The following is a 12955-nucleotide window of genomic DNA, read 5'->3' as shown; positions in this document are numbered from 1 at the left end:
TTTTTTGGTAGGAGATTCATGTCAATTACCTGAGAATTATATGCTTCACAGAACCCACAGATTGCTAATAACCAGGCATAAATAAAATCCTGTACATGACAAAAATGGACAACTCAGTAAGCATTAAAATTTTGTGCAGTCTAATTAACTAGCTAGAAATGTAAGGAAAAGGGGTTTGGGGTTAATGACTTCCTCTTGGGCATGCAATGGTCTCCCTCTAGAGGTTGATTGTAGCTAGAGAGGTGGGTGGCTATATATTGATAAAAACTAAGACTTGAAGAAATGGAGAAGGATTATGAGGAATGAGGATATGGGATGGTGCAGGCAACTTGTATATATAGGATATCAAGGAGGCATATAAATACAAGGAAAGTAAATAATAATACATTTAATTTTCTTTTCTTTCTTTTTAATGGGAATAATACGTACCTCTAGTTGCTAATGGAGAAAGGCAGAGGCACAAAGATAAAACAGGTTGTTGTGTCTTCAAATTATATCTTAAAAGCTGGCTTATATAGGCAAACAAATGAATTATGTGTCACAAAGATAATTAAGGAGGGTTAAAAGAAAAAACAGAGGTTAACTTTTCTTAAAGTCAAAATTTTTTGAAGCCTTTGTGTGACATTTTTCACTTTATTTTTCATATTTGGTGATTAGTGAGAAGCATATACTTAAGATACTCATAAGGGTTTTTTGTTAAGTATGACAAAGGGATTTATAGACATCAACGTGAGTGCATATTTCTCGTATTATTTAAAGGAGAACATTATATGCGCGCTTTCAAATATTCATGCAATTTTGTACAAGAATTCGAGAATATGGGAGTACGATATATAAGGAAGTGCGAGCAGCTCTTCTTTTTTTAGAAAGAGTAACATAAATTCATTTTGACGTAACTTAACTACAGTAATGATTGATCAACTTCTAATACTTACGCGTGTCTGTTAATATTATGTTTCCTTAAGCTCTTCAATATATTATATTGATCCACTTCTATTACTTACGCGTGTTCGTCAATCTTTTGTTTCCTTAAATTCATCGCTATATTACACGTGTTCATTAATATTCCATTTTCTTAAAACCATCAATATCAGTATGCTTGAGTTTTGTATAGAAATTAAGTCTCTTTAATTTGTCCATTCCATAATCTTGAATTCTTCATATTATGTGTGTGTACTTAATATTTGGTGGGAGTTTAATTCAAAACTTTAATTAAAAACTAGTCTGCTGCTAATTAGTTTCCCCCCATTTGTTTAATTTTTGAGTTAGCAATACTAATTGTGCTTATTTGAATTTTCATAATTATACTTAATTAAAGGTAATAGTAGTGTAATTAACCAAAATTTTGAATTCTCGCATGAAAAGTAGAGAATCTGAGTTCCTTGCATGCTCAAGTACAACTGTAACTTGGCTGCAGTGTACTTTAATTTCTTAGGCAAATAAAGTCAGATTTTGTAACTGATGAAAGCGAACTACTCTGAAGTCTCCTTCCTGGCTCTGCCACGCTGCATTAAAGGTCCATGCATGGAAATCCATGGAAAATATTGTCAGAAAACTTATCTACAAACATGTCTTCTTCTTCCCGTAAAGGTTAAAAGTTCATCATGGGTTAATTGGGCATAAAAGATGAGATAAATATTGATGTTAGCTAGAGCCTAGAGGTACTATAAAGAGTTTTTACAAATTTTTTGAGAAATAAATTAAAAATATATAAGAGTTTACACTATAGTATGATAATTAACGAAAATATATTGGCCTAGATATAGTCCAAATATAGTCTAGATGGTATGACCTCTTTGTAGTCCAAATTAATTTTCCTTTATTTTTGTTAGAACAGTGGGTTAAGAATAAAAAACGAAAATAAAATAGGTATAGTCCAAATAGTGTAGGCATGCACTATAATGTCAGTTATAAATTAAAGGTATATTCAGTAGAAGAAAAAAAAGTGGATAGAAAAGGAAAAGAAAGAAGAAAATAGCCCAGAAAATCTAGCATAATTTTTCCTTTTCTAGATTGAAAACCGTAGCCTTACCTTATTAAGATGATGACACAAACAGTCGTGACAGTCTGAGAGTCAAGAATATTAAGAAGTATGTGGCAGAGCAATAAGAAGAATATAAGAATCGGCTGAGCTACAGAGTAAGCTCTTACATTAACTATTATAATCAATCTAATATAGTAAAAAGGCTTATTCATACCATTGCCCCCTGTAAAATACACTTTTTTTCACTTTGCCCCCTGAAACTTAAATCCTCTCAGTTTGCCACCTGAACTTCGCAAAGTTGTTGCAAAAGACCCTATGCCGTTAACTCTGTCAATTTTTCCGTTAAAATAGCTGACATGGCACCTATATGGCATGAGTGAGACCCTTTTTTAGTTATGTAAGATCCATGTAGACAAGCAAAATTATAAAAAATTGACATGGATCTTATTATTTTTAGTTTAAAAATTATTTTTTTTGTCCACATGGATTTTACATAACTAAAAAAGGGTCTCACTCATGCCATATAGGTGTCACGTCAGCTATTTTAACGGAAAAATTGACAGAGTTAACGGCATAGGGTCTTTTGCAATAACTTTGTGAAGTTCAGGTGGCAAACTGAGAGGATTTAAGTTTCAGGGAGCAAAGTGAAAAAAAGTGTATCTTATAGGGGGCAATGATGTAAATAAGCCTAGTAAAAACTTAGTAATATCACTCTAACATTATTGCATTACTCTTCTTGTGAACTATTAATTATTTCAATTTTGCAACTTTTAGAAAATATTTTATAAATTATATGGAGTTCATGACTTGATGTCATTGGCCGTATATGCTTCCCAAATTAAATTGTAACACAAAACCTTCTAATCATACATTAATTTATACATCATAATTAATCCTTCTAAGCCAGCCACCAAAAAAGAAGAAAAATAAAAGAATAAAAGAATCATGTAAATAGTTAATACATGATAATTAAAATGCAAAACTTGTACTGCATGCTACAAATTACAACAGCAGCAGCTAATTAAAGTTGTCCTCATCGGCATTTGAAGTATGGTGATGTAGTGTGATGATTAATTAATGGGCATTGAGCTGATGGACCTTGTTTTCATGATAATTATCTGCAGGACTTTCATTGTAGGCTTGTTGTTGTACATTGGAGCTGCTCACTGTAACTGGGATCTCCACCTGCTCGTGTGCTATTATTTCTGGCATGTTCGACCCCACCATTGCATGCTGCTTCATTGCATCATTCAAATTCATTAAGACCCAACATTAGAATGACAAATATGAATGGCTCATTCACACATTTAAAAAGGCACTACTTTAGCCAACCCATATATATGTGCCATGTTGTTATATATATTGGGGTTTTTAGGAAAAAAAAAAAAAAAAACAAAAGCCATTTTCAAGATGCACAAGTTTAGCCAAAATTTGATGTTGATGAACAAAACCACCCCTTTAAGTGATATCTCAGAACCCCTTCAAGTACATACATGAATCTCCTTTTGCGACTCTTACTCAAAGGAATTTTGAGGAAGGAGCTAGTACTTATGTTCATAAATTTTGACTCAACTTAAATTTTTTTTTTTTTAAATTGGGTTTTTTTTTTTATTAAAGTGGTTAAATTTTGACTATTTAGCTATAGGTCCATTGATTTTAGGTACCAAATTATAATGTTTTTTCATTTCAACTACTAAAACATTTATGTCATTTCAGTTTAGGTACTAAATTTCAGTTTAGGTACCAACTTTAAAAAACATAATCATATCGAACTGTGACTGTCTAACAGTCATAACTTTTTTATTGATTTATTGTTTTTTCAATATTTGCAAGGCTTAAATTTTAATATTTAGTCTTTGGGTTATAGGATTTCATCCCCCAAACCTAAATCAAAAGTATGAAACTCTAAAAATTTTGATTTTTTATAAATTTTAAATAGTCACAACTGTGACTGTTCGACAATTACAACTGTAACTGTTCGACAGTCACAACTGTATGACAAACTGATTTGTGACCTAATCCAAAATGTTTTACTCTAGGTTAGTACCTAAACTAAAAAAAATTAGTATCTTACTGCTTTATTAAAAAACTATTGATATTTGGTATTTAATCTTAATTTTCTATTTAGCTATTTCAATTTGGCAACATAATATGTTTACACTGACAAACTTGAATATGAGCTATTAATTAATTAGAAGATTTTTATCTAAATGTATGATTTAGATTTACAATTTAGCAACATAAATATCATAAATTGTTAGATTATCTAAAAATATATTATTACACGTATATATATTTATAAAAGGCGGAGAATAACTAACTTGAAATTGTGGCAACAAGGTAGGTGGCATGAGGGTGGAGTGGTGGGTGGAGGAAGTGTAAGGCTGAGGTGGCCAAGGCGGAAGGTCTCCACCGTGATCACCTGCACCATTTGTGACACTCACATGACACTCTCTCATGCTACCATTTGGATCTCCCGCATTCGAACCGGTACCTTGAGGAAATGGATCATACAGAGTCGATGACAAGTTCCTACATATATGTCAATATTATATAATTAATTAATTCTCTCTAAGTACATTAAATTTAATAAATTCACAAAAATTAAAATCTAATTATAATGGAAATTAGTTCATTAATGTAGATAGGTACGTACCTAAGTTGTTGATCCAAAGGAGCAGATCCATCGTACATTTGGGTCGGGTTGTGGCCACTATTAGACAACCAGCCTGCCACCTCATTCTCGAAGGAGCCTGGCAACGTTACTTGCTGTATGTACATATCCACAAACCAATAATATTTATTTCAGGCTAATATCGTCATTTTTAATTTCTTTTGTTTGGAAGCTGGGACTGAACATGATAAATTCAACTAAAATAGAGAACCGTCATGACCCAAGTATGCCTAATAAAATTTTGGATTGGACTAAATTTTTGTATCCGAGTTCAAAATACCTCAATCCAATCAAATGAATTCGAGTTAAAACACGAATCATGACATGGCAAGACTCTCACAATTTAAATATGGTCTCAACTTATTTTGCCCAAGATATATAATCATGGTCTAATACTGTCCAATCCCACCAGCCAAACAAGGTTAAGGTCCGGGCATAGGATCCTTCAATTAGTAGGCCCATACTCCATGGTTAATAAAATTTACTTTAAAAAACAAAATTTCTATACCAAAATCTCTCTTCATAATTTACTTACCTGTATTCCAGATGAATCATAAGAAGATAGATGGTTGCTCAACATATATTCCTGCTAAAAAAATTAGAGTAAGAAATTTTTTTCTTGGTCAGACCGATTAGAAAAGAAAATTTGAGTCAAAAGGGTGCGCGAGCAACCTTTCTCTGCATGACACGCGTCAATGTGTCCACAAGGCTTTTCTCGCAGGTCTCAATCTCCCCCATGGAGGTGAGTTTTAGTGGGTCTGGCTCATATATCCTATATTTAACACCAAGTCAAATCACATTTAGACACCATAAATCCAATTTTATACCTCCAAGATAGAAAATTAAGCTGAAAATATATAGCCAAAATATTGAAGCAAACAAAATGCTTATATTAATTTTTTCTTATCTCTTTTATCCTACTTCTTTTAAGTTTAATACTCTTTTAAAATTGGCATATCAATTTCTCACAAAAATAAGTAGACCAACAAACTTTAAAGTGTGCACACTAAATGTGTCGGTTCCACACAAGTATTTTTTTTACTTTTTTAAGGTGATACAAATGACACATATGATGTTGAGCAATTAACATTGATTATCATATTAATTTATTACTCATTGGTTTTCCTGTAATTTGGACCTTATCTGCTCGTCGGCCATTTGAAGTTGTTGCTGCAGCCCACCAATTTCTTGTTGAAGTTCCTAGATTAATGAAAATTATATGACATGTCAAAAAAGGTCAAGAATCATGAAAATTAATTAAGTAATATATGTACTGTCAGAGAGGCAAGTAGCAAAGTTTGTACCTCAATTTCAGAGCTTACAGCCGTAGGACTACTTAATTCGAGTCGAAGCATTCAGAGTTGAGGCCATGCAAGGGAAGAAAAAAACAAAATCATTGATAGTCTATTTATAGAAAACGAGAAAATGTTTTAGAGACTATTGTTCTTTCTTTTACCCTTTTTTTCTAGATTTTTTCTACATGGAGTGATATTCATGATATTACAGAACCATTTCATAATAGAAGTCGGAGAAAAAAGTTAGATTCTATAGCGTCTTTAAAAAGTTTTAATTACACTTTTTGTTTATGTAATTTCAATTATTCTTCACTTTAATTTTTAAAAAGTTGTAATTGAACCGGTAAGTTACTTTAATTTTCAATCAAGGTTAAATTTGTAGCTCCATCAATTCTTTTGATGGTTTGATGAAGTAGTGACTCCAAAATGACATGATGGCATGTCAAAATGACCAAAATATCCTTACCAATGTCAATCTGTTGCGGCCACATCATCAAACGGTCAATAAAATTGACTAAGTTACGAATATGGTCTTAATTCAAAATTAAAGTAAATCTCATGTGATTCAATGTATAATTGTTTAAATTACAAAACTAAAGTGAGAAATAACTCAAATCACAAAGACTACAAGTAAATTTGAACTAAAAGATATTATAAACATGAGAGATCTACGCGCACACGTGTGTGTGTGTGTGAAGAGGAAGAGGAGGGCAAACAAACTTGGCAAGTTGAAGAGCAATATCATTTTCACTTCGTAGTCGTTGAAGCGTCCCAAGCAAATACTGCAAAAATACAAAATGACATTGTATATGCGTTTTCATTTAGAATTATCTGGAAAAAATTAATGCAAAAAATCACATGACAAAATTAAATTGAGTACATTGCTATTGTTATTGCTACATGTCATGTATCTGACCTCTTTGTTCTGAATGTCACTGCAAAAAAAACCAAAAACCAAAAACAATGAAAAATTACTAAATTATTTAATTAATTAAGTACTATGGCAGCTGACAAAAATTGAAATTATTTAGAGGGGAACAAGAGAGCATACGGATGTTTGTTGTGATCTGGGAAAATTATAGCACTGCAATAATTAAATAATAAAGTATAATCAAATTAGCTTACCAATGAATAAATCTTAAATGATGTGACTTTTTTTTTGGAGATTAAGATGAGGTAAATATTTTAATTTTAAGGACTTACTGCTCTCTTTCTTGGTCTGGGAGATTAATGTATCGAGTAAATACATCCTCAATCCTGATTTTCAACAATAAATTAAGTTGGTATCAGAACAGACCTTGAAATGAAATTTAATCATTAAAACGTAGAGAGAGAAATATAAGGTAAAATCATGAATATAGATTAATTATGATTAAATTGAGGAATGAAAGAACCATACATGAATGTTAAATTTATTTAGGAGTTTATGGATGGTCACCTTGGAATGAACAAGAAAATGTAGAATAATAATTGTTTGTTTAATTAAGTGATTTGTTATGTATACATAGTCGTTTACATGCATAGGTATGACTATCAACTGCTCATTATAGAACCCATATATAAATTGACGACCGTTAATCTTTTACTTACGCGTGGACAACTGTCTAGTATATTATTCATCTTCTTCCTAATAAGAGCATAAAGAATGTTCAATATTCTGGTGAGAGATCCTATTCTAAAGGCTTAGTTAATATTTTCTTGAACCCTTCTTGGATGGTTTTGGAAATTACTCACTTGTACAACGATTTACATAGTACAAACCTATTCATTTCGATTTATGTTTGATAATCTTTCTATGCATGTAGCTAGAGGCTTTAGATTGTCATGTTCTTTCTATATTTAAGAAAACAAAAACCAAAACACATAGTAGAAAAAATCATTATTAGAATTCAAAAAGTTCAACAAAGTGGATCATTTCGTTTATAAATTTAACATTTGAAGAAGTTTCCACACATAATCATCAACTTTCACAATTTGAGAAGAACAAGAGTCACAGATATACAAAAAGCAATATACGTTGTGTTCATAGAAATTTTTCTCTAGTGAGCAATGAAAAATGCAGAATGTAATGCTCTCTCGATCATATCTTGCATTCATTTCGCAACTGCATTCTACATTAGAGAATAACTAATATTCATAGACCAATTCATATGAAAAAAAAAATATATGCATATATTCTAAAAAACACATAAAAGAATGACCTTCTTTTGCCAGAAAAGTGGCTAAGACGACCGGAGGGAGAGAACATGATAAGAGCAATGTCAATATCACAAAGGATGGAGAGCTCATAGGCTTTTTTGATGAGTCCATTTCTACGTTTTGAGAATGTAACCTGTCGATTGGTGTTGTTTTCTATTCTCTTTATCTCCAGCTTAACACGACCCATGCTTGATCTGTCGCCTAAATCTATGCAGGATTAAAAAAAGAAAAAGAATCTAAGAAACTTTTTTGATATTAAGAATGGAAAATCAAGAAATATCCTCCTATTCCTGTATGTAACAATGCATATATGGAGAAGAAGAAGCTTAAAAGAAGGGTAGTTGGGTACGAGAGCCACAGAGAGCCACAGAGAGAGAGAGAGAGAGAGAGAGAGAGAGAGAGAGAGAGAGAGGAATATGGTTATAAATGGGTGGGAGGAGAGATCCAAGGATTGGAAATGGGTTGATTAATTAATTACAATTCTTTGAATTGGGGCCCCTACTCATTTGCTCTGTTGGATCTTGGGCACATGCCGCACATCTTTAATTAATTAGGATGAATACATGATAAATTGATAGCATAGTATTAACAGAAAACATATGTATGTAAACCCGTTTGGTTGATTTTCTAGAGAACATTTACTTGAAACTTCTTATAGGTATGTACTTAATTTTAACTATACAAAAATGAAATTAAAAGCTACAAATTGTATTAGTTCTTTTTTTGTAGAATCAATGAATTATTAGTTCTATATCGCATGCCGCCGCCAATAATACTAGTCCAAAAAAAATAATAATAATCTGGCTTTTTATGACAAATGAATTTGGAATTGAAGTTCCAAGTTCCAATTAAGTTCAATGTTTCTGTTTTGTCATAAAATTAGGCCCTTCGGGTTTTCCATGGGACACTACCCCCCATATACGAATATATGATCTAGGCCTTTCCATCTTCTTTGGGCTCCCTACAAACCACAGCCTGCATTTTTGTCCGGACAAGAGCAGGTGAGTACTAACATCGATGCATCTATTATAAAATCATAAACCTCATTAGCATAAATGTTTACTCACATTTTGCATTATAGACGTGTAATATGAGTTTCTAAGAATTTTAATCACTACACATTTACACTTAGTTCCCAAAGAAAATTAAAATTAAAATTTTTAATGTTAACTCCTAAACCATAAACCTCATGGGCTGGCTATGGGGAGCGGAGGGGAGAGTATTTGGTGGCTGGGCTTGCCGGCATCGTTAAGAAGACTGTTTGCTAGAGTATTAATTTGTTTATATATTTTAGAACAGGTTCCTTCTGTTGAGGTATACCTCAACTTATTTATGTTGAGGTATGACCTTGTTGGGGCCCACACGAGTCGTTTTGTGTCGATCCGAACCGTTCGCAAGGATCATCTTCATTGATAGATCATCCTTGCAAAAAATTAGCCAAATCGGAAATCATTTGCCTATCTAACTTTGATAAAACAAATGGACGGTTTCATCGAAAATATTTGGTTCGTCCATTTATTTGATCAAAGTTAGATAGGCAAATGATTTCCGATTTGGCTAATTTTTTGCAAGGATGATCTATCTACGGAGATGTAAAAATTGAACGGTTCGGATCGACACAAAACGACTCGTGTGGGCCCCAACAGAGTATACCTCAACATAAATAAGTTGAGGTATACCTCAACAGAAGGAGCCTGTATTTTAGAAATCCTAAAATCAACTTATGCTTCTATTGTATTGGGCTACATCAATTCTAAGGACAAAAGGGTCCTCAAAATTGAGAATCCAAGTATTTCCAATTCCCATTCCTAACATATAATCTTAATTCTATTTGACAACTGACCAAAAAAAAATTGGTAGAGCCCACCCAAATACACAGTCATAGACCAAAAATACCAAATATGTAGCCCATTATATATTTGTTGAGAATGGGGAAAACCCAATGTGTCCAACCACGTATTGGGGTAACTTGGCCCAATTTTGATAGGAAATAGGATACAAGAAAAAAGCTGGTTTTACCTTTGTTATCAACAGCCCAAAGAAGCCCAAGAAAATGAAAATAAAATGATAACCACAAAATTTGCCTTGCCTAAAGCCTAATATGAGTATGAGTAGTGGGTTCTCATCCTTGTCTTTGAATTGGAAAATTATGTTACATCATTGAATATATACAATATTAAATATATTATCAAATAATATTAGGAGAAGATATTTAAACCCAAAACCTCAAGTGCAAGGTTTGGTCTTTAGATTTTGGGGATCCAAAGCAAATTGTAAAAATTGGGTCATCGATCCTTCATGTACATGCACATAAAGGATATAAGATAATAGAATCGATAAAATTTGAATGCCTTCAACTTTTGAGAGTTCGAAACAATTGACTCTTTCACATACCCTCAAAATTGACTCTGCTCCTGGATATCAAATAGCTCGACCCAATTTTAATAAGAACTAGGAAACAATAACTACTTTTTACCAAGAAAGAAGCTAGTGTTACCTTTGTTGGACACACCCCTCTAATGCCTAAGAAAATGGAAAATAAAATAATAACTACTAATGTTGCCTTGCCTAAGCTTGGGTACTTGTCTTTGTATACATCATGGAATAATTATATCAAATTGTATGTATTCTAATTATATTTTAATCTTGTACTATAACTCGATCAATCAAGCTTTTGAAGACCAAAAAAAAAAGACTTGCTATGATCAGCTATAGCCAAGATTTTAATCACTACACGGTGACCGAAAAAGGCCAGCCTATGTTGTGGAGGTCAATAAATCACGTCTTTTAGGTTAATCTACAATGCGGTCATTAAATATAACATATTTATATAAATTCTAGTTTTCTGAAAAATATAATTTAGAACGTGGTCAATACATGTTATATATGTGAATGAAAAGATATGTTATATTTAAGATTACCCTAGCCTCTTTTAATGTATACTACATGTTCTGCTGATCGATGGTCAAAAGTTAGGTTTGGAAATTAATTTATTTTATTTCTTGTACGTAAATTACGTCCTTTTGTTAGGAATATGAAGTTATCAATCCAGGCGAGGTGGCACAATATTTTTGAATCTCATCTCATATTCTGCGTTGATTAATTAAAGGCAGGGAGGATGGATCGCTTTCATGAGCTTTGCTCTTTCATGATAGAGTAATAATCTCAAAGTCCACTCCTAGCTAATTATTAATTAATGCGGTGGCATACCGAACCCATCAGTTTTGGGCTCGTCCGCGTGGGTTGTTGATTTTGGCATTGACATTTCTACAAAAAAAATTAATCAAATCGAAAATCATTCGACTATATAACTGCTTATTATTGATCTTCATTTTACTTACTAAAATTAAGTAGTTAGATTTTTATTGTATGAGTGATGTATAAGTATCAGTTTGGTTTAGAAATAAAGTGAATTGAATTGAATTTTAAAATTTGCGTGTGAATCAAAATGAATATAATACAAATCTTAATAAATTGGTTTGAGTTAGTATTGATTAATTTGACAAGATTAATTAAACGAGTCTTACGTAACATTTGCCAGGAACACAAAATGACTTAACTCATTATGAAAAATACTATTGCCCCTAATTTCTTTATCTTTGCAATATAGACTATAAATTCTAAATTTGAAATCGAAAATCAAAGCAACACTGTTTATACAAACAAGCCTAATATTAATATACATGTAGCTAGCTACATGATAGAGCAGGCATTTGGGTTGTCATCACTGAACATGAGGGTGTAGCGATCGTCGACAGCAGTCTCGGTGATGGTGGCAGTGACGGGGACGCTCCGAACCATGTTGGGAGGTGCCTTCTTGTCGTAGGCCTGAGAAACATAAGGATGAGCCACCAGAGTGTACGGAACGTAAGGCCACAGCTCACACTTCTTCTTGGTCGACTGTGCTGCCTTCAACACCTTCTTTGGCTCTACGTACCCTGTCACACTTGCCTTCTGCAGCTTCAGGTCGATGTCCACAGATTTAGCCCCTAGTAGTAGTAGTAGTACGTACGTAGTAGCACCATCACAATTAATTAATTAATTAATTAATTCCCACCATCACAAATTTATATATAATTAACAAGGGGATCGATCGATGAGCTAGGTACGTACCTTTCACACCAGAGAGGACCTGCTTGACCTTGCGGGCACAGCCCTCACAGTCCATTCTGATTTTGACGGCTACAGTTTGTATTTGTTTCTTCTTCTTCTTGCCTCTTCTGGCACTGCTTAGTAAATCTGACAAGTACTCCAGAGTTCCTTGAACTCCCATTTTTCCTTTCTTCGATCCAAAGGCTCTAAAATTGTTGGTCGACTTAGACAAGCTAAATATGTAGCTGGGGGATTCAAGAGCTAGCTTACTATGGAGAGCAAGAAAAGGGTTTTGAGTACAGGTTAAAAAAGACCACAGCAGGACGAGGTTAGAGATCCTAACTTCAAATCTCCATGTAATCAAAAAATGTGTACTTGAAGGAAATGCATGTTAATTAAGATAGAGAGCTGTAGAGGCATATATATGCAAGAGATCAAGTTAATTTGAAGGTGGAAGAGGGAGAGAGTACTAGAGAGAGGGAGAAGTCTTGGTCTTGCAGTACTCTTGCTGGCTTCTATGGGTATATTTATATATAGTCAGATCATCTCATAGAAATATGCAAGAGGAATAAAATAAATAAATTAAACAAATAAAAAAATAAAAAATAAAAAGAAGGAAAGTGACATGTCCTAGAAAGTAGAAACTGCAGGAAACTTCCCTAAAACTGAAATCCCCTATGGATTCCCTTCTTTAACTCTAAAGAGCATGAG

At 33.0% G+C, this 12955-nt stretch overlaps 2 protein-coding genes across 2 annotated transcripts; both read right to left on the bottom strand.

Moving 5' to 3' along the window:
- Positions 1–3058: 3058 nt before the first annotated feature.
- On the bottom strand, positions 3059–8339 carry LOC147279412 (agamous-like MADS-box protein AGL104). Its single transcript, XM_086252314.1, has 12 exons — positions 8155–8339; positions 7157–7210; positions 7005–7037; positions 6834–6888; positions 6674–6735; positions 5963–5990; positions 5797–5858; positions 5331–5430; positions 5194–5244; positions 4641–4753; positions 4306–4516; positions 3059–3217 (listed from the first exon to the last, which is right to left on the bottom strand). Exons 1-12 carry the CDS (start codon positions 8337–8339, stop codon positions 3059–3061), a joined length of 1113 nt encoding a protein of 370 aa, XP_086108440.1.
- Positions 8340–11697: 3358 nt separating this feature from the next.
- Positions 11698–12727, bottom strand: LOC147279411 (Heavy metal transport/detoxification superfamily protein). Its single transcript, XM_086251618.1, has 2 exons — positions 12266–12727; positions 11698–12141 (listed from the first exon to the last, which is right to left on the bottom strand). The coding sequence occupies exons 1-2, from the start codon at positions 12423–12425 to the stop codon at positions 11846–11848; spliced, it is 456 nt and encodes a 151-aa protein (XP_086107744.1). The 5' UTR covers positions 12426–12727; the 3' UTR covers positions 11698–11845.
- Between the last annotated feature and the right edge of the window lie 228 nt (positions 12728–12955).

Source organism: Dryas octopetala, chromosome 7, assembly GCF_963921425.1.
Source record: "Dryas octopetala chromosome 7, drDryOcto1.1, whole genome shotgun sequence".
In the NCBI taxonomy this organism is placed as follows: domain Eukaryota; kingdom Viridiplantae; phylum Streptophyta; class Magnoliopsida; order Rosales; family Rosaceae; genus Dryas; species Dryas octopetala.
Note: the sequence above shows the minus strand (reverse complement) of the source record. Positions and strands in the feature narration are given on the sequence as shown.

Excerpts from the sequence above, each read along its gene's own strand:
- LOC147279412 (XM_086252314.1), bottom strand. The coding sequence starts at position 8,339 with ATGGGTCGTGTTAAGCTGGAGATAAAGAGAATAGAAAACAACACCAAT. Across the intron at positions 6,889-7,004 it reads CCAGATCACAACAAACATCC|TGACATTCAGAACAAAGAGG; the intron begins GTATGCTCTCTT and ends TTTTTTTTGCAG. Across the intron at positions 5,245-5,330 it reads CGCGTGTCATGCAGAGAAAG|GAATATATGTTGAGCAACCA; the intron begins GTTGCTCGCGCA and ends TTTTTTTAGCAG.
- LOC147279411 (XM_086251618.1), bottom strand. The coding sequence starts at position 12,425 with ATGGGAGTTCAAGGAACTCTGGAGTACTTGTCAGATTTACTAAGCAGT. Across the intron at positions 12,142-12,265 it reads GGTCCTCTCTGGTGTGAAAG|GGGCTAAATCTGTGGACATC; the intron begins GTACGTACCTAG and ends TACTACTACTAG.